The 22040-nt window shown below is 38.6% G+C and overlaps 1 protein-coding gene across 2 annotated transcripts in view; it reads right to left on the reverse strand.

Moving 5' to 3' along the window:
- The window catches only part of PPP3CA (protein phosphatase 3 catalytic subunit alpha), a 173715-nt gene that overhangs the window by 16289 nt on the left and 135386 nt on the right, over positions 1 to 22040 (reverse strand). For both annotated transcript variants that reach the window (XM_017736827.1, XM_017736826.1), the window contains exons 7-10: positions 16008 to 16085; positions 14073 to 14167; positions 5570 to 5695; positions 2864 to 2938 (exon numbers count right to left, since the gene is read on the reverse strand). In XM_017736827.1, the coding sequence (XP_017592316.1) occupies positions 2864 to 2938; positions 5570 to 5695; positions 14073 to 14167; positions 16008 to 16085 (374 nt within the window). The remainder of the gene's footprint in view (positions 1 to 2863; positions 2939 to 5569; positions 5696 to 14072; positions 14168 to 16007; positions 16086 to 22040) is intronic.

Consider the following 22040-nt stretch of genomic DNA (forward strand, 5'->3'; position numbering starts at 1 on the left):
AGAGTGAGAGGGGAAGACAGAGGGCAAGAAAGTGTAAAAAAAGGGAACAAATGAATGATCAGTGCAAACCATAGTGATGGACCATTCTCACTACATGTGGGAACCCAGGTCAGGGCATGTTCAAACTGCAAGGAGAGAAAGGAAATCAGCAACAAGCCCTGCAAACCACTGATGATCTAAAAATAGCAATGACTTTTAAGAATCATTCCATAAAACAAAATGCATCTGCTGTTGCAGATATCAGGCATTTCCTTCTATGGGAAATACTGCTTAAAAAAATGTCAGCAGGTAAACAGGACTAGTCCTTCAAGGAAGCTGGAGAGAAATGACTGAAGAACAACAGTGGAAATACTGAGCCACTACAAGACTGTCAGTACACAGTCCTTTCAGAAACAGTTTTGAGCTGGTAATCATTCTGGTCTGTTTCACTGAGAACACAAATGAAATACATCTCGTACTTCTCTCCCCCAAAAGGCAAGGCTATCAGGAAAAAAAAAAAAAGAAAAAAGAGAAGGAACTCAACTATCTCTGAGAGAAAGAGGATTTTTGTTTGCTGTATAGATAATAAATCAGAACCCACTAAGGAATCATCACAGATATCAGCTTCTATTTAAATTTAAATCAACCTCAAATTTACTTTAATGTCTGAATCCTTCAGTCTCTTCCATGTGCATGATTCCCATGAGCCTAACATGTCCAGTGGGCTGCAGGTAAAAGTGTGAGGCCACAGCAAGCTGCAGCACCAGTGTCACAGAGCCCATTTTACAGCTGCAAGGGGCTTATCTGGGAAAGCAGACATGAACATATGCCAGCTATAATTTTTAGCTACACATGCTAAAGACAGCTACATTTCTAGTATCTTCCTTACCATAATGTTTTACACAGAGAAATCATTCATACAGAAAAAACTGAAAGCAGATTTAGATAAAAATGGCTTAGCTGTTCCTCATCTGAAACTTTACTGCTGTTAGACATCGTTATGCAGTACACACACATGCGAGCCCAGAGGATTTCAGCCCATCTCCCTGCTCAGACACCTGCAATGCTGCAAGCCTGGAGGAGTGCCATGGCAAAACTCCCAGGGAGGGGGGAGGTGGGATGGGGGTTCACTCTCCTCTCAGAAAAAACACAGTAGATGCAGCAACCTTCTACAGCTGGAGAGGCCTGCTGTTCCCCAAGACCCCTAACACCTCTGTATTTCTGATTCTGCTTTTGAAAATGTGCTCCTGAACTGTCACTTAGGATTGGGAATGATGACACTCCAAAATTTTAGAAAAAGACTACAGGCATTGGCCTGTCTATGCCCAATGGAAGCTTACAGTACAACTTTAAAAGGACGTATTAGGCCAAGGCTGAATTAATTTAAAAATCTTTCCCATAAAGTCTTTGCTTTGGCATTGCATTCAGTGGGATTTCAGCCTGTGCTTAAGTGCTTTCTTGAGCCAAGGATTTTAAGCACATGGTTTGTTGCTACTGTATTTAACTTGACACAGTTTTTACTCATCATATGCCTCCATACAATTTCACATGCTACTTTAATTACACAGTAGTGACTTATTTAAATTTAATGAGAAAAAAAATGGGCACAATATTCAAACAGGTGTTTCCTTCTCTTCACTGATTACTGGTTTCAATAATTCAGTCTTTGTCCCACATCCTGTAAGATAATTGCTCATGTCCACACTATGGCCGATGCAGAACAGGGAATTCCATCTGGTTTTTCAGAATAAAATCAAAGTACTATCATCCATACCAGTCTTCTCCATCACAAAGGAAACATTTTGCAAAACCTGTGATCTAGCTTCCTGTTCCAAAGAATAAAAATAAGTACTTTGAAAGAGAAGCTTAATTATTAATTACAACTTCATTAAATATTTGTCTTACTTGAAAGTTCTTCGTTCTCCTTGTTCATTCTGCCTAAAAACATCTAGAGAATATTCAGTAGTGCTAGAGTTTTCCAGGTTCTTCTTTTTTAAAATTAGTTTTAGTATTTCTGTTCTTTTCATAGACTATTTTTATTAAATAGATTATTTATTATTACTTTTCATAGTTTTTTTTTAAACACTGAAAGCATTCATAGTAAGAATGACAGGGACGCATGGGATTTTTTTAGCTTTTCTCAGTTGAGAAGGGACATTTTAGAGAGCTGCTATTTACTCTTGCACAGCCTAACAGAAAATTATGTCTAAAAAAGTAAATTGACCTCTAAGAATCTACAAGTTGTGAGATACAAAGTATCATTTACAGTCAAACCAACAGGTATAAGGCAACTAATCATCATATAAACTTCAACCCAAAGGGTAACAGAACTGACCATTTCTCTCTTTTTAGCAGCAATGTCAGGTTAGAACATTTTCTCTCTGTGTTTACATGCCTATTATTAACAATTCTATTGCTTTTTAAAGTCCTTTAGACACTCAAGCACATCAAAAGAGGTGACTAAAGGAATACTTCAAGTACAAGTCTTCCAAAGTCACAGTACCAATGTTTTGGGAAGGAGCTCTGCAAGAAGCTTACTTCATTGTAGGAAGAGTATTTCACTGACATAATTAAACTCACTGTGAGAATACCTGTGATCTTTTGCATGAAATCATCTGACCCCGTTGTGGCAACACAAGCCACATTTTGTGGAGGAACATAGAGTTTTTAACTAGAGGACCGAGATGAAGAAAAGGGTTAGAACAGGGCAGATCCATTAATTCTTTCTGAAGCACGGTAAGCAAATCCATTGGAGTCTATCACAACAGCAGCTTTCAGTGGCATAGAACTCAACTGGGACTCAGAAAATTATTTCATGGTTAGTAAATAAACTTTTAAAGTAATTTCAAGGCAAACAATCTCAACCAAGGGCAGAGGCTCTTACCATCGAATCCATCTTCCTCTGTTCCCAGTTCATCATCTGAGCAGATGTTCAGCACGTTTACCAGCATCTCTGTCACTAAAATGGAAAACAAGTGCAAAATGTTGATAATAAGCTTCCCTGGTCTGTCAGAGAGCCAACTCTAGCTGTAGTAGTGTGAATGAAAATTGAGTGCAATAACAGCACCCACTTTTTAAACAATAGGACTTGTAGTAACAGAAGCTGAAAGTGTCTTGTGTAGCTAATAAAAAGTACAAGTTTCCATAAATATTTTTCCAAATACTATGAACACCACAACAAAGAGACTTAAAAAAAAATCTGCTAATGATCTCTCTTTTTGCTACTGTCAGTGAAGTAGGTAACATTTGATTTCTCCCCCTCAACACTTTTTTTGCCTTTCACTCAACTTGGGTAACAGAACTGACCCCTCTCCTCTTGCTCCTAAATTGCAATAGGATTTGACTTCCCTGCCCAGTGAATGGGAACAACATTCCAGTGGAAAAAGGTGCAACAAGAGGAATCATAGAGTATTTCTCTATTTATCCAGGTTTTGTACACTACTTACAGTTCAACAAAACATTAACCTTTGTAAGATGTCCTCAGTGTCCCTTGAATTCCAGGACAAATAGACCAGACAGTGTACATTCCTTATAGGAGGAATTAGCCTATATTCAATAGATATATCATTATTGGAGAATTTAGACTATATTCAGCTTGCTTACTTTGCAACTTGGGCACAAAAGGGTCAGCCACAGGCTGTCCCTACCCTGGCCTCATTTCTTTCCAGAAAGACAACTGTGAGACACTAACCAGAGAGCACACAGAGTAAGAACAGTGAAAAAAATGACCCCACCAAAAAATCAAACCCAAGGAAATGCAATTTAGAGAAAAAAAAAAAAAGCTGAAGTTATGAGGTAAAATGTGAAGCCATTAGCAGATTAAGAAAAACTTCACTACACTTAAATGTAGTAAGCAACATTAAAAGTGTTACCAGGCTTGTCTAGCCTTGTACTAGCTACACAGGTTGAAACTTTTAATTTTTTAGTCAAGTAGTTATTAAAATTCTCTTCTGTGACTACTATGAAGGCTTGGAACATTAGAAGGGTGGGACAAAGCTAGATTTTTTCCTACTTTAGTGAAGGATTTAATATTTTCCTTTGACAGTATTAGTGGAAAGACCTTCCACATTAATAACAACCAGCGAAACTAATAGCTTCCTACCTTGGTTGGCCTTTGAGGGAAAAAATCTATATTAAAAAAAAAGGAAATAAATAACAAGCTTACATCCTTGAATATTGTTTTGCATAGGAAGGAAAATAGTGATTTCACTTCTTTGGGCTCTAAAATTCCCAAGAAATTGGTAAGTGTGACCACTGGAAGACATGAAGGAGAAAAAAACACCCCCAAGACGTAAGACGAATGAGGAACACCATGGTCTCAGAACCTCAACAATTCTGACCATGCATGCTGCAGCCTCACCTGAGCAGGCTGCTGATGGGAAGCCTCTGAACAAGCGACCTCACAGAACATCTTACAGGGCTGCAACATGTGTGGAGAACATGCCCAACCTAAAAACAGCCTGGCTGAGTTTACGGCCAAAGAAAATTAAAATGTTTTATCTGCTTCACAAGAGCCTGCAACACGCGTCAGTGAGGATTATGTCACGTCTCCATTAGTGCAAACAGCTGCCTATTCTTTGTTAATCCCTGTTTCATTGTCTATCTGCTTTATTCACAGAGACCTCAGGCGTCTCACCAGCAGCTTTCCTCAAACAAAAGAGTAGCTCACAACAAAGCTGGTCATGACTGCAGGTAAGAGCCACAGCTGGCTGTATTTCCAGTTGTCGATTAAGAGAGAACTGTTATTCCAAGCAGCTTTTAAGAGTTTATTATAGTTTTCTGGCAGTAATTGCTGTTGCAGCAATACTCTATAATGGATGGATCAAAGCAAGCCTCATCTTGGGCACTGAATAAAATGACTTGGGGTTTAGGCAGTTTGCATTCTGTATTCATTTAATATGCTAGACCAAAGTGTTTTCATGCCTTTTGTGTGCTTGCCATTCATAGCACGAAACTGCATTCAGGCAACATCAAGAGCATCATGTTTCAATAAAACATCATTTGTGTTCTTTAGGCTCTTCTTGCCAGCGATCAGGCACCACGTGTCCTGTGCACAGAAGGGGCTGAGGAGCAGGTTTTCCTTCCTACTGGCATCCCTCTACTCTCTCCAGGAATGGTTAGCTAGACTGGGTCTTAATATCACCAGCTCTGTGTTTCTGATGAAAAAGCAACCCACCCATAAACGTAACGTGAGTAAAGATGTAGCCACGTGTAGTGAAGCCTGTTGAGATGTCCCTTGAGCAGTAAGCAATACCTAAGGGAATGTTCAGGAGCTTATAACAGAAAAACAAATCAGAATTTTGTTTAGTGAATGCACCTCTGGCCTGCAATGCCATAAGATCTATTTCTGCAGCAGAAACGTGATGGCATCATCACCTGGAAGGAGTGGAAATTACAAAAATATATGAGAAATGTGATTAACCATTGGTAACTGCTTGCCCCTCTCAGGCCCGTTTCTACAACTTTGTCCTCAAAAGCAAGACATCTGTCTTCAAACTATTCTTGCCCTTTAAAATAAATGAGGCCACATGCACAATGACTATGACACAATTTTGCAGTTTTTATGAACAGAACCAATTTCCATACATACCCTTCTCACCAACAAACGGCAAGGACCAGGTAAATACATCCATGAAGTTTGGAAGCCAGTACGGATGAGGGGAGCAGTTGAACTGCCTGATATTCATAACATTGTTCTCGTATTTCAATACTGCAGCTAGAAGGGAGAAAGAAAAGAAATAAAAGAGACATCAGCCATGTGTGTGACTGGCTACCAGTCCAGGAACGCTGACAGCATGCACAGCCCACAGAGCTGCTCACCAGCTTCCACCCTCTTGATCCAGTGGCAGCACCTGAACGCTAGTTACAGTGAAGTGTCAGTGAAGTGGAAAGCCATTTTCAGTCTGAAAGCAGTGTCATCAGCTTTCCCTGGCACTAAGATGGGCTGGTAAGTGAATTAATATCTCTGAGTAGTCAAGAATGTAAGCTCTGCAATCTGCCACCAGTGAGGAATGAAGCAGAGAATTCAGAGCCCCCCTTTCACACAGTTATCTAAGCTCCTCACAACCATATCTCCATGCTTTGGAGATAACAGAAAAAAGCATTTATGAGTCAGAGTTTGAATGCTGCTCTTCTAATGGACATTTTCAATGTATTTCATTCACAGTATTGTACAGGAGATGACGTTTCTCACATTATTCAAACTCTAGGCACTCAAGACTGTGCCCCCTGTAATATGAATCAATACTAATAGAATTTGTCTTGCACCATTTAACATTCACATCATTCTTGCCAACACACAAACACGCAGACTACGTCTGCTCCAACCATATCTCCATGCTTTGGAGATAACAGAAAAAAGCATTTATGAGTCAGAGTTTGAATGCTGCTCTTCTAATGGACATTTTCAATGTATTTCATTCACAGTATTGTACAGGAGATGACGTTTCTCACATTATTCAAACTCTAGGCACTCAAGACTGTGCCCCCTGTAATATGAATCAATACTAATAGAATTTGTCTTGCACCATTTAACATTCACATCATTCTTGCCAACACACAAACACGCAGACTACGTCTGCTCACAGGCAGAAATACAGGTATTTATGCCACAGCCACTTTTTAAAGCACTGCACAAAGTTCAATGCTAACTTTTGTTAATAGTCTTCAGGCTCATATCTGAAATGGTAATCTGAAAAGGTAATTTTGAGATTACCACCAAGGTGACTTAAAGACATGAAAGTCTTTAAACAATGCAGTTACAGAAGACTGCATGCAGGATATTTAATCAACACAAGTGACAAGAACAGTCAACACAAAAAGAAGGTGTATCATTCTATGCTTTCCCCTTTCCTCGAGCCTTCCCACTTGTGCTTCCCCAGGGAAGAATATAGTTCCAGGGACTGGTTATCACTTAATAACCAGGAATAAAGTTGCACAACTGCAATTTGAGACAGCATTGAAAGAAATGCAATGTTGGCTGAAGGGGATGAACAATTTCTTCCAATTATTTATCTCCTTTCACTGACTTGTGTGTCAATCAGAAAAGAAACCTTTTCTTATGCACTAGGCTGTTGCTTCACAAATATTTGGTAAGACATTAAATGTCTTCCATTTTGTGGCCAATGAGAGAGTCCAGAGTGACTTGGGAGTTTCTGAAACCTACTCACTGACAGACACAGAAAACAGCTTGCTAGCAATAATGTGAACTTTTGCCAGGCAGACATCCTCCACTTAAATAAACCACATTTGACTCTTGGCTCATCCCAGCCTGACAACTTGCAGTCATTCTGCTGCTCAGTAGAAAAAAAAAAATGGCTTAATACTGCTATTAGCAAAAATGAGAAAAGTAGTGTTGATGCTCTGAATATTTCCAACACTTTTTGTTTGAAATCACATGCAGCAGATTGAAATTCATTCTTCTTCTATTACAGTGACACAATTGCAATAATAAAAATAAATAATTTGTGGCTTTACAGAAAAAAATGAGTCAAAACTACACAAAAAGGACTACTTAATGGTGGTGAAGATTCATTTAGGACTAAAACTTTGAATTCACCATCTTAGCTGAGGTAGTTCCCCTTCCTGCTACTGCAATTTATCTGTTAAGTCTATTTCTAAATTCTGTGAAATTTGAATAAATAATTTTTACAGGGAACTTTTAAAAAAAGTTCCTCTGAAAAAGCCTGAACCATATGCAGAACAGTTGGAAAACATAAAATTAAATAAAAATGGCTTTAGTTGGGTTGTTTTCTTTGAAAGAAAGATAGTTTATTTTAAGATTACTATAACAAAGAAATCCTCACAACACCTTATTAATTTATATACCTGAATACTTTACAAAAGAAAGTTCTGATTATTGTATTTTAAAAAATTCTCCCCTGTAAATGACCTTTACATCTCCTCAACAAATCACTTCAAAATAACATTATATACAATAAAGCAGAGTAATAACAGAGAAGTCTTCTAAAATAACTGTCCTCTTGAAATAATAAAATAAATTAGGGTAGCTACTGGTACCACAAATACTTTTTGGCATTTTCAGCTAAAAATCTGTAATTTACATGCACAATGCACATAAAATATTTTTATTAGGTAACTAATGAAGATGATATTTAACATGAAGCAAAATGGCTCTTGTTATGATTGACTTAGTAGTCAGAAGAGGAAAACTTCCTCTGGATCACATAGGAAATAGATAACAGTAGGACTTTCCCTGAGCTTATCTGCCCCCATGCTTTCTTTTGGTCATAGCTCTGTTTTCCCTCTCTGTTGGCTCAGAAAAGGTTAGGGGTTTCACCTCTGCTTCATTTCTTAGCCCTTGCCTAAGATGCTACTGGAGACCTAGCAGCCCTGAAAGAGTACACAGCTTTTGAAGGTTATGAGAGTGGAGGTCACAAAGTCGCTGATGGAGGAGACAGAAGTGGGATGGGCTCTTCTGGTTATGAAACCCGTAAGAGTGGAAAACCTGACTCTCTCCAACATTTGCTTATTATTCCAGTCTGCAACCTCAATACTTTTCTTTCCAAACGCATACTCAGACAGATGCTAGCAGACCAAGCCACCAGCCATTATTGTGTATAATCGCCAACCAGGGCAAGAATCTTATTATTCTTAACAGACACACACATTTTAACCTAATTCTGATACCTGCTGTTGTAAGTAAGTTTCAAAAGCGAATGTTTTGTAAAATGAAGATGTGCAGATAGCCCAAATGACATTACACTTCTTTCCAATGCTAGGAAACTGAGATATTGGATGCTGAAATGACATCAAGAGTGAAATGAAGCACTAATGCAGCAGGCAAAGGGCATTGGTACTGTTTAGCTTTAAGCATTTAACACAGCTGCCTAAAGCTGGAAATATGGATGTTGAAAACTGTGCAGGTAAGGAACCTCCTTCCTTTGGCTAGAAATGGAGACAGCTCTTCTAATCTTTTCGGGGTTAGATATAGCACCTAGTGCCTCCTTGGTCTTCCTCAGTTAAAGAAGAACCTGGAACAACCATGTCACACCTGTCACATCTGAGTGGATGTCTCAGACCCTCTGGCATCTCAAATGGTGCTTTAAAAGATTATATATTTGGAGGTAGGTTAAGGCCTTAAGCAATGTGAACAACATTAAACTGTGTGACAGATAGTTCAGAATTTCTCAAAGACATTACGTATCCTGCTTCATGATCGGCCAAATCGTTTTGCAGTGTAAATCAATCGATAACATTTCCATCAGAGGAAAAAAATAATGAGCTGGTAGAAATACTAGCCCAGAATATTTTTAGATGAACAACCTAAAAATATTTTTAGTGAACCATTTAACTAATTTTCTTGTAATTTTCATTCAGAAAACTCATCCTGCATTTAGAAAATGAATCAATGAAAAGTCCCTCAAATTCTTCACACCTAAGAAAGAATTGAAATTTCTGATTTAATACCAAATTAACTTCAGCATTAACTGTGCAACTGGGAACACTGCCTTCTCAAGACGAGTTGCTAAGTAACCACAGCATTTTCTGCCCAAGTCAGGTCAGGGATAAGTGCTAGCAATATGCTCAAGGAGTTTAAACATTATCAAAGGACAACAATTATTTACTATACAAGGTAATGGTCTAAATAATCCACTACAGAAGTGAGGATAATTGCAGGTGGAAAAATCTTTCCTTATAAAATTCTGAAGATTTTTATTTTACATGTGCAACTGCATCTTGCAAAGAAACAGTGAAGTAACATTCAAGATTTTATCAACAGACTGCAAAAATCACTTTTGGAAAACTTCTCTGCATCAGCAATGAGATGGCCTAGATACCCTGACAACTCCTCTTTAAAGGCTTTTGTTTCCCTGACAAGAACTCATTACAGCAGCAGAGATAAGGCATTAAAGAAAACTGATAGGGCAAACAGAGGTTACATCTCTTTTCTTCCCCTCAAAGTGCTAGTATTTCTCAAAGATTACCCTTGTCTTCCAGGTATATTACTCTTTTTCCAGACGAAAATAATTTTCCCGTTAGATCCATCTGGACCAGGTACACTTCTTAATGTGTATCCATGGTATACGTCACGCTGATACTTTGCACACACTTCACTGACATATTACTTATGATACATTAACAGGCATACAGATTTACAGGTGGTTTTTATTTTTCTACTGTCCCAAACTCTCCTGCATACTTTCTTTTCCTGCTTTTCCTTTCAGAAACAACACATGTATGTTGCAGCATGTTGGAAGAAACTTCACGCTGGGGTTTTTTTTAATAACTTTGGATTTTCTGGTGGTTCTCTCTCCACTACAAACTCTAATCTTTTAAAAGTGTTCAAAAGATAATAGTGTCTTTAAACAGCAAGTTAAAATTGCTCAGACAAAAAGCACACACTTACTGAAGTGACAGCCAGACACGAAAATGCCAGCATTACCAGTGTTTTGCAAATAACTTTTCTGCCTCCGTAGAACTTCTGCAGAATCTTTCACTTGATTTTTTTTCTTTTCTTTTGAGGGGTGGGGGGGTACATAAGCAGCATTACAGCAAGTCCTAGTTAAGGCATTAAGAAATCCTGAATGCAGGAATGAAAGTTTAGACATGATGCAAGGCCAGATCATACCATACGGTAATATTTGGCACCCTCTTTTTCTGTTGCTATTGAGAATTCCTCCTAGTTACGGGCACCCTGGAACACAGGGGTAAATCTGTACTTACACAACTTTCTTAGAGTTTCCTGAGCAGCACAGATGATGTCTGAGGCCCTGTAATCACTGGTAACTACCACAATCCAATTAACATTTATCTTCTTGCACAAGCTTTCTCTCCAGAAGCAGTAGTCTTAGCAGAATCATCAATGCACTGGTATTTCTTGTAACAAGTATTAATAATAATCTTAAACTATCTTTATCTTTATGCCTTTTAATAAAATAAATGAAAGCAGAAATGTCTGAGAAAGCTATGAAGACACTGAACAGTAGCTCAGAAGTTGCCAAAAACCATATAAAAATTCCTTCCCTTTGCCAATGCTCTCCATTATAATGAATATGGAAGGAATTAATAACAGTAACAGAGAAGGATAATAATGGAAAACGGAGGATATGAGGCTCCCAATATCGAGGCAGTTTCTGAGTCTCTGAATCACCCCCTGAAAGCCTCTCTCTCTGTCTCCATTAACTACAGAGGGAAGCCCTGACAGGAGCCTCCTAATTGAAAAACCTCCCTTTGGCACCCGAAGCTGTGTGTGTGTGGCCCGGGGCTGTGACAGGACCCACAGCCATGTGGTGCACAAGTAACACACACAGCCTGCACGAGGCAACAGCCAGGAACCAAAGGATACAGACAATTCCCTTCGGTGCCAGAATCCAGCGGAGCAAAGCCAGAAGAGGTTCCCATGGCAGATGAGCACTGTGAGACAGCCCATGCAAAGGCTCCCTGGCAGCATTATTAACAGCAGATACACTGAACATGGGCATGTTTGGTTAGCTTATCTTCAGCTCCTCCTGTTAAACCCTCTTTTGCACTGAGATCGCTGCCTCCCTATTGCTCTTTGAGGACATGTCTGATCCCAGTGGCTGCTCTCCAGCAGGGACTGAAGGAGCCCTTGGACAGAGCTGGCAATCAGATCTACTCCTGAAGTGCTTCGAAGAAGCTCAAGAAAGTACATCTATCTGCTTTAATGGGTACAAGAACTATCAACCTGGGGTAGAAAATGAGCATTCTTGGCCTCTTGCAGCTTTTTAAAAATTGTGTTTATCTTAAACAATGCTGCATTTAAAAATTACCCATTTCATGTCAGTGGGAGGTGGAGCCTCTCAAGAATTTACACAGGGTGGCTTTGTTGGCTGACAACCAGAGGAACACTGGGAATGCATACTAGACAAGAAGGGACTTAGTAGTAGGAGAGTAACTCCTTTTCCAAGGACTGACAGTAACCAAACCTCCAGACGACCTGTAAAAATCAATCAGGTTCTGTACCAGTGCATGATGAGTCAGCTAGAGCAACTGTCCTGACAACACCTCTGGTTGGAAATATCTTCCTTTGTCTCCTGAAATCAGTCAGAAACTGTGCTCTCAGTGAATTCATCTGCGGCAAACCAAGGATGCCAACAAGTAATCACATTTTGGACTCAATTCTGTATGACAGTGGGTATTTTCCTTCAAGTGGGAAGCAAGCACCTAGAGATTACCCAGATAAAGATGTATGAGCAATGCAGCATGAAAAACTATGCATGATGTACTTTAAATGCCAAGAGCCAGTGCCATCAGTCACATGAAATAAAGCGTCAAAACTTCTAATGAGAGAAAAGGAGGCAGATAAACTCAATGGAGACGCATTACAAAGCTGCTAAAGGTCAGCCTCTGAATTTATAACAAGTCATAGATTAAGGAGTGGCACATGGGTGCTGAAGTCGCATCAGTGCTGATTTGCCTGAGCTCACTCTGAGCAGGTATTGCCGGCAGTGCACACCAACTCCAGTTGTGACCACAGATAACCAGCACCTCTCACCAAATGGTGTACAGCCTTCCATCAAAATAGGCTTTCCCCCACATGTAAGACCTGCCCACCACAGTGGGGCATCCTGGAACAAGGGAGATGACCCTCTCTTCTGAAATGGAGATAATGGAGAGGCGCTTCTCTTTACCACCCTAACTCCATGGTTTCAAATTCAAGGTTTTGAACATTGTAAATCATTGCTTAACATTAAACATTTGCCTTCAAGACAAAGTTTCACATAATTCATCCATTGCCTTCACTGCACAAAACTGCTTCCATGCCTAAGAAACAAAAGGTGAACACTTTCTGTCACCTTCCTTGTACAGACTTGTGATCGCTCAGCCTTCGACCCAAAGCAGCCAATCAGGAGAGTAAACACAATTCTCCTCCAATAGCAATGATCCTACCCAGAAAATTAACATATTCCTTGCTTCAGCTTGCACTTTTTAGGTTGCTAACAGAGCCCCTACATTATTAACTTTTACGAAAGTAGCTACTGACAGTTCTGCTGGCATGGTTTTGCAGAATAACATATTAATTTTTTCATAAGTTAACGGGAATATTGAGAATACTGAGGTGTACAAACCCCATTATCTACCAGTGAAGTACTTCCTTCCCTTGCCTACAGTTCATGGCATAAAAGCTTTTAGATTATAAATTTTATAATGCAAAATGATGCCTGAAGAAGTTTTCTTTTGCAAGTTTAAAAATAAGTATTGCTTGCTTCCGCTGCAAACAAACATCCAGATTAAAAATATCCCTTTGCAAGAGAAACTGATCTCTGCAAGGGAGCGACTTTCAAGAATATAGTTGAGAAAGAATTATTTTACTTTGTTCACAGAGGAACACAAATACTTTTATCATTATGGGGACTAGAAGAAAGTAAACAATACTGCTCATTTCAAAATATAGGAGGACAGGTTTATTAGAATACTTCATTTTTAGAAACATGATTCTTTTTTCCAGTTCATTAGAGATTTCCAGGAATGCAATAAATGAATAAATTCAGAGAAGCTGCAAAGACATATTCAGTGGGGCCTTTATAGAGTGACCAGTGACTCTTATTTCTGCAGTAACCTTTTTTTTTTTTTTGGTTATTTATATTTAATTTTCTACATATCAGTGGTCAAGGATTAAAAACCCAAGACGTAAAGGAACTTACATATCCATCCCCATGCTTTATCCATTGATGATCTGTCAAAATTTAACTGGTTAGACAGTTTGCACATACAAACTCCAATAATTTTATTGGAAAGAAACAAGGAACAGATAATTAATTGTAAGGAACACTGGGCTCTAAACATCTCCCAGAGCATTTCTTAACATACTTCTCTTAGTTAATAGAGCTGTTTTAAGTTTTGCTTCCCATGTAACATTTACTTAATAACTTGCAGTCAAAATGAAGAAATATCCTAAGGCATATTAAAATACACAGTTATGTTCAGAGGCATACATCTGCCTGTAATAAATTTAATTAGATTTGTATTATGTAATAGGTGGAATGGGCATGAATAAATAGAGGAGGAAAATGGGCATGAACTAATAAATAAAGGAGTGAAAAAACACCAACATATTTGAGTAAACAGGAGTACAGTCTACTGTACATTAACAGGAATTAAAGTCTTACCTTTGTTATTGTATACATCTAGATAGTTTGGTGCTGAAAAAATTGTGATTAGCGAAGGGAAGCCTGTTGTTTGGCTTTTCCTGTACATACGATACCTAAGAGGAAAGAGAAGATACTAATTACTATGCAGTGTTGAATGTATGTTTGTCACTGACCACATACAGTGCAAAAAACCCCTAGTACATTAGTGCTCTGGCTGTTAACAAATGCCAAGACTGAAAAACATGCACATGAGCTACTGAAAAGCCACGGGAAAGAAGTATTTCCTGCAGACTTTCTCATTATAACCATTTGACATGAGCAGGGATCCACACTTGAAGTTGTGTCTCTGTCTGAAATTCAGTGAGCCAGAAGCGTGTTTTGTTGTGAATTTGCTCAGTGCCTATCCCTGGAGCCAGAGGGCCTCAACAGGCATGCAGCCCAGGACATTCATTCCCAGACTTTCCCTCTGTGGGACTGCGGGTGAAGCAAGCACCAGCAGGTGTCTTGGAAGGGTCCTGCATTCAAAAGGAAGTGTATGTCCTCCAGGACTCTCCTGCTGCCTGCCCTCTCTAGGCATGGAAGCGATGGCAAGGCCAGGGGAGATGGAAGGTGTGAGAAGGGGAGGGGAAACAGGGCATCTGATACTTTCAGTGCTGTGTCTAATCTTATCCACTCTATTAGTCAGTTTATTAATTATCTGCATGTTTTCACTGCCTAACCTGCCATATGAAAAATGAAAGGCTTACTGGACCAACAAATAATCGATCAAGCATTAAACCTGCAAGTAACTGGAAAGAAACCAACCAAACAGTTCTTAGACACAAGTACGCCAAATACTGCTCTTTAGTCCTAGGCTACAAGTAACCTAAGAATTTAGCGAACACCCACAAAAGTTGCACTGAAACTGTTGTATAGCTTCAATGCAATCTCTTCTACAAGATTTTATTTTTCACCCTTTATTGGAAAGCAATACAACAAAAATGAAATTTTATTACCCTTGTGTATTTCATGCTAGGTGTTTCTGGCCTAGTAATAGCTTGCTTTTAATTGCATTACCATTTTGAAGTTGTGACAATTCAAACATTCAGAATAGCTTTTCATAAGCACAGTGAATATTGACCTTATTCCTACAATGCTGCTAATTTATCTTTTATTGCCATTCAAGTTGGGTAAAGTTTCTACCTCCAAGCAAACACAATAGTAATAGTTTATGCATGATATGCGAAGTTATTTATTCAGATTCCAATCCTTCATTAATATTTCACAAGTATGGTACATTTTAAATAAGAGGAATTTTTAAAGTAATTTTTTAAAGCAGCACAAAAAATTCTTTAGTTGTAATGACAATAGTTTCATGGGGAACCATCAACACCACCTGATGCTTGACGTGGACTGTTTTTTGCACACAATGGCTTTGACTCTTTGAATTCATTAATGATACTCCTGCAGAAAAATTTATGTGCCTATTGAGTTCCATGATTTATTTTTTTTATGAAGTGTAAAATCAGTAGGCCCAAAAGTTTCAGGTAGCTGTGAAAGACTTGAAAGATGTTCTGGCCTTCGTGAGCCAAATCACTTCCCTGCATCATGGCAATCAGTGTGTCAAAAGACTGGCACATTTGCAAATCTTTTTCTGAAATGAATTTGGTTTTCTTTCCAAGTCTGGCATAAAAAAAAAAATTTGATCGTTTTATATGACTTAAAATCACTAAGGCTAAGTAAGTGGCATATATAAGGATTCATTAAGTCTTGTAACTCACTAATAATAATGTAAAAGACACTGTAGTGCCAATGTGTATTTTTGTAGCATTAGTAAAAAGTAAAAAGTGAGAGCTGATGCAACTTATATTTTCCAGTTCTTTCTTACTCATCTGTTCTTAATTTCTGTGCTCTGTTCATTATTATTATTATTATCATTATTATTATTATTACCCCCTCTCCACACATACTTACCCAGCATCCTGGGCTTCATGAGCTCGGAGTATGGATAACAAGTTATTGTGCTGTAGGAATTCACATACAGCAGGGTAACTGTTGGAAAGAACAACAGCGCCTGTTATGGCATTATCAGAAGTAGCACACAGAGCTCTAGCTTTCAAAAAATATATCATAAAACATGCATCATTCATTAAATCAGTGCCTGCTCTGCAGGCAGATTTCAGTAGAGAGAACACTACCAGCAGTATCTTTTTTAATCCCACCCCATAACTGCTTGGAGAGGAATGCTAGAAACTGCAATTCATTACATAACAACAATCAGCCTATGGCTTGTCAGAAAAAAGGCACTTTCTTTTATTACTCTAAGATTTACTCTATTCCAAAAAAGCAAAATGTAATACAACAGTTGCATGTAACAGAAAACCTCACCCACTGACTACTGTATGCACTGGCTGCTTGTGGACACCAGAAAATAAGGTGGTAAGTGGAGAGAGAGGAAAAGAGACAGAAAGAAGAAAGGCACACCTATCTTCAGACGGGGGATGTTTATCTTCCTGAACTTTATCTCCTTTAATTATCTTTCCCCTAGGGAACTTAAAATGTAAATCCTGTGACTTCTGAAAGCCCAAAAATGTGCACATTGAATACATCTGTACTAAACGTACTGAGCAAGATAAAAAATAAAAAATCTCAACTATACATTGCACAAAAAACTGCTGTCCCAGGCATGATTTCACAGACCACCTTAAGAGCTCACTTGCAATCAGTTAACAGCCCCATCAGTTTCTAACTTCATGCACAAAAAGGATGAAAACATATACACCCTCCTTCCCCAATCTAATGCATCATCTTCCTTTAGTTTATTCCAAGAGAAATTCTACTACTTGCTTCCAGACCTTCCTGGATATTTTGAAGCTGAAATATCATTTGCAGCTAGAGGCTACAAACCCAGTGAAATGCTATATTGCTGTTTCTGGACTTGAGCCACATAGCATATATTCTCAGATGCAGGTCTGGTATTTGGAATTGTCTAAAAAGATTGCCATTATAAAACAATTTCAATTCCCAAATTACGTGGGGTATTGTTTTGGCAAGTGCAATGATATCAAATGCTGACAGGCTGCCATTCAAACCACTGGCAAATGAGAACTGATTTGCATACATTTCTTTTCATAATTAATTGTGACTAAATGTAGACTTATGGTACATTTTGTTTAGAAATTTTTACATTAACTTCTGAAAACTGGGGTCTATCACAAAAATCTGTTAGACAGTTGATTATGTTCATTATCAGTGCAGCTGCTCAAAATGTCTAGGCTATTACTTTTTTTTTCCTCCATAGTATTCTTTCCATCCAGTGTTAAGTACTGCTTTAAAAGAAGATATAATGAAGTGGTAAAAAATGCTCCTAAATAGATATGATAGGTTCTTCTTTCAATTTCAAGTACAAAAGTGGTGGGTTTTTTCTTGCTTAATTATCTTATTCTTCATAAATCAGTGGAAAATAAGACTTCTGCCAGCAGAACTTGGCTGATTCTACAGGGCCCACATCTACAAAGGCAGAGATGTCACATAGTGCTCCATGCAAATTTACATAAGAAGAATCTGCCTGTCTTCTTTTCTTCCAAGTGAATAGCATGGGACCTTCAATGTGCCAGCTGCCCCATTACCCAGACCACCACAACCCATGAGCAGTCTACCTGGATATTTTATTTTGAAAAAGGCAAAGCAACTTGCAGGCATTTTTCTTGAGCTTCTTGTTGAAGCAGGGGCTGGGGAGAAGCAAGTTTCCAGTATTTGCAGCTCTTACATATGCTATCCAGCATTTCCTTAGTATCTGTTTGCTTTATATTAAACAATCTTCCTCAACACAAAAATACATGTCCTAAAAAACAGGTGAAAACAAGAAGTCCTACAAAGAGCCAACAAAACAGAGATTATGGCAAAAGTTATCAGAAACAAACTTTTACAGAAATGACTTCTGCTTGGAAATCTTTTTTCTAATCTTTTTTATTAAAATAACTGACTTGCAATCAATTTCTCTACTAGTTTTTCAGACAACTACCCTTCCAGAAACACTCTCCTTCTTGCACTGCTTTGCAGAGCCCGGACTGTAATTCAGATGAGCCAGAAATAAAGCAGTTGGCCAAGAGGGAAAACAAACAAACAGAAATCCCCCACGCAACAGGCTTTTCCAGAGCAACCCAGCCCCCTGCCTTCATGTGTCATGCTGAATCACGGAGGAGTGGTGACTCAGAGGGAAAACAAAACACCTCTCTACTAAGCTAGAGAGATGTTATTCCCCATGGAGTATGTGACTGTGATATTCCCTACTTTGGCATCCTTCTTTCATTAAACTGCCTCATGCATTTACTAGTTCTGAGGTCTCTTTTGCATGATCACTGATTACTTCTGAGCAGTTTTAAAAGAGAAGCAATACTTTGCTAACGTGAACCAAAATGGCAAATGTTTTCAAATTGTTTTTCCACCAGTAACTGGAAAAAATAGATGGAATTAACATGATTTTTTTCATATCCCTCATCATGCCATTAAAAGAGAGGCATAAGCATTTTTTTCAAAAGAGAACATTCAAATTTAGTCCAAAAGCTTCTGTAACATTACATGCACATATAAAATAGGTTTCCTGCAAAGTCCATTGGTCTCATACTTGAGTTTCCAAAGGCAAATGCTTTTGCTGCTGTGCTGTCCAAAGCAGCTCTCAGAACATCCCTTTCCACCTGCTTTTTCTTGCTCTTAGCTGTACTGTCTGCAGAGCTGCACTGGGAAGTGGAACAGGGAACTGCATGGGATTAGAACAAATAAACGCATCTTTTTTTGCAGAGTCATTCTTTTAAAACTGGATGCGTTCCCAGGCCTGATGGAGCACACAAGCAATTCTACCCGTATATGTGGGCAGATAATTTGAGGGCAGCAAAAAGTTTCTGGCCCGGGAGAAGGAAGAGTGGAAAAGTGGGCAAAAAAATCTGTCTAAAATGCTGCTACTAAAAATAAATTCATACAAATGTGCCTCCCACCCTGAACTTAAACACATTACAGCCTGCAAAAGCTTTCCACAGACATTTCTTTAGTCTTTGCATATTGACAAACTTGCAGATCAAGTACACCACTGAAATCATGTGCTTGTGGGCTAAAATTAATTTTCTACCCCAGAGTATCTGTAAGGCTGAACCATTTCACTGCTCTCCAAGGCTGGCAAATGTTTCATGAACACCTCCAGGGAGAGTGACTCCACCACCTCTCTGGGCAGCCGGAAGTGAAGTTCTTCCTGGTGTCCAACCCCTTTCTTATAAAAATGCCTGAGAGTTACTGTATCACTAGCTCATGAAAGAAGTGCAAAGGGTCACTGGCAGGATCAGTACAAACTGCTAGGTGCAAATAAATGTTTGCTAGGAAAATTCAAGGCAAGAACTAGATAATCTGGTAAACAGGAAAACATCTTTATTGGCTGTATTAGCTGAAAAACTGTGTGTCTGTGGGTCTAACATCACTCTGGGACAAATGAATTCCCTCTTGTTTATAACCTACTCTGAACACAACATTATTTTGGGTATGGAAGAAAGAAAAGTTTTAATCATAATTAAAGAACAATTTAAACAACCAGCCCTCCAATAATAATTTCTACTTTTTCACAAAATTGCATCAAACATGGCCACAACTACAAAGGACATACAATTTTAAATTTCAGATAGGAAAAATGAAATCCCATCCCTATCACTTTTTGTTCTCTTTAAGGTACAGAAACTTTAATATATTTTCAAGAATTCCTTATATTCCACAGTTACCTTTTCACTTTGGCATTGTGCTATTTTGACAATCCACAGTGCAAAATGCTGCTAGATGCTAAAAGTGTGCATTAAGTGTTGACTCTGAGCACTTCTGAAAATCAGGCTATTTTTTACATCTCTAAATGACAAGTTACGCCTATGGTTTCAAGATCTAACACTTTCCAGTGCTAGCCATAGCAGTTTCAAGAACTCTTACATAAAGGGAAGTTTCTTGAAGAAATATTGGATCAGCTTGAAATTAAATAGGCTCTATGAGAGTGATCATGTAAGAAATGCAGTGAGAAGCTTGTCAGACTACTGTAAGCTATAGTCTTTATACTTTCTCATACAAGTGGCCCAACACTTCACAAATGGTTTTTGGCTGAATGCAGAGGATTTCATGCACTACTGAGATAGAAGGTCCTGTTAACCTGTTGCATGCACAGTTAGAAAGCCACATTACTGTTATTTTCCTCATAGCATTTTTGTATTAGGAAATAACTTTAGGTCAGAGCAAAGTAACTTGCAACTTGTCATTATAATGAACACCTCTGATAAATAAAAGTTATTTATTACAGATATTTCCTGAAATTGATTAGGAGATCTTAATCATCTAGAAATCCTTTTGCTGATTCACAGGCACAACCTAAATCTTCCTGACCTTCATTCAAAATCCTCATTGCTAACTTTTTACTTTCCTTTCTGGAAATGACTGAAGAAACTTAAGAAATTTTATTCAGTGAAGAATAAACACAATCATTCTATTAACAGGCATTCTTGAAGGAGGACTGCGTAATTCAGTCCTTCCTTTACAAGCTGAGATGCCTGTTTAGGGAAATTTGTTCCTTTACTCAGGAAGTACCTAGAAAAGGCAAGGAAAATTAGACATTCCACACTGATGGATACCTTTTTTTACCAGGTGTTATCATTAGACAAGCAATTATTCATATTCCAGGGCAACTAGGGACTTCTTTTAAAAGGAATGCTTGCCTTTATATAATCTTAGATAACATGACTCCAAGCTAGCCTTCTGACTGAATCGTTAAGCAGTTATATGTCCCTCACATGTGGCCTGATAATTAGCTATCTTCTGAATACTTTCTCTTCTCCTGAAACATGCACTTTTCTGAACATGAGTCGGGACACAGACTAGGTCTGATATATTTTCTGGAGGAAACTGATATATATTTTAAGGAAATATTATGGCAATTGTATGAAGCAGACCTGTGAAAAAAAAACCCAACCTAAATCTAGAAGTTTTTCCAGTATATAAGCACCTCTATATTTAAGCACAAGCCATGTTTGCCAGGCCGTCCATGAGGGGAAATCACTATTACTCCTCCTGTGTGCAGTGCCTGGGAGTCTCAGGTACAGTCCAGCATTTGCTACCGCTGCTGAGAGAACAAGCCATGATTTTACCCTTCAGCCATAGCACATTTCTGCACTGATCAATTGTTTGCAGGAGTTTGACACCCCTTTCATGACGAGCCCAAACACATCTACTGAGCACCTTCCAGACGTCATGGACCCGAGCGCAGCCAGACTTCCCCACCAGAGGCTGGTGCCAGCAGCCCAGGCTGCAGTGCAAACTGCTCTGTTCTTAGCTGGCCCCACACTGCAGCAACTACAGCTCCAAGGAAGGAGCAGGATATCTCATTTCTGAACATCAAACCATCTGTTACCTTCCTGATAACATTACCAACAAGGAGGTTGATTCCAGCAGCTCTGTCACCTGGTTACTTGTGGAAGCCATTGATTTACTTTTGATATGTTACTAAACAGCTACACTCAGCTGTGCTCAAGGTGAGATTTTCTAAGGCAAGTGAAAGAGCTGAATTCTTCCCTTCTGCTGAGTTTGTTGAGAAAACTTAGACTTGTGTGTAACTAGCATGGGCTGAAGCAGAACTGCCTCACTTCAAAAAGTTCAACTACCTCTTAATATTTCAATAGCATCTTCACATTTCTCCTGAACAAAAATGGATTTTTTAATTAATATTTCACTGAATACATTGCTCGTTTTGCCATTTAACCTCCTCTCCTGCTAGTTTTGCTACTCTGGCATCCTTATATGTTGTTCTTAACTACCATAATTAAAAAAAAAAAAAAAAAAAAAAAAAAAAAAAGGTGAATTTTGCTGAGCAGCCACATTAGCTACATGAGTTCCTTAAAATCCCCACACTGTCAGAGGAAGGTACATACATGTTTCTGCAAGAATGTTACAGGCATTTGTCTGCATTTCAGCTCTTATTAAGTCCCATTTAAC

This window comes from Corvus brachyrhynchos, unplaced genomic scaffold, assembly GCF_000691975.1.
Source record: "Corvus brachyrhynchos isolate BGI_N302 unplaced genomic scaffold, ASM69197v1 scaffold175, whole genome shotgun sequence".
NCBI classification, from domain to species: Eukaryota; Metazoa; Chordata; class Aves; order Passeriformes; family Corvidae; genus Corvus; species Corvus brachyrhynchos.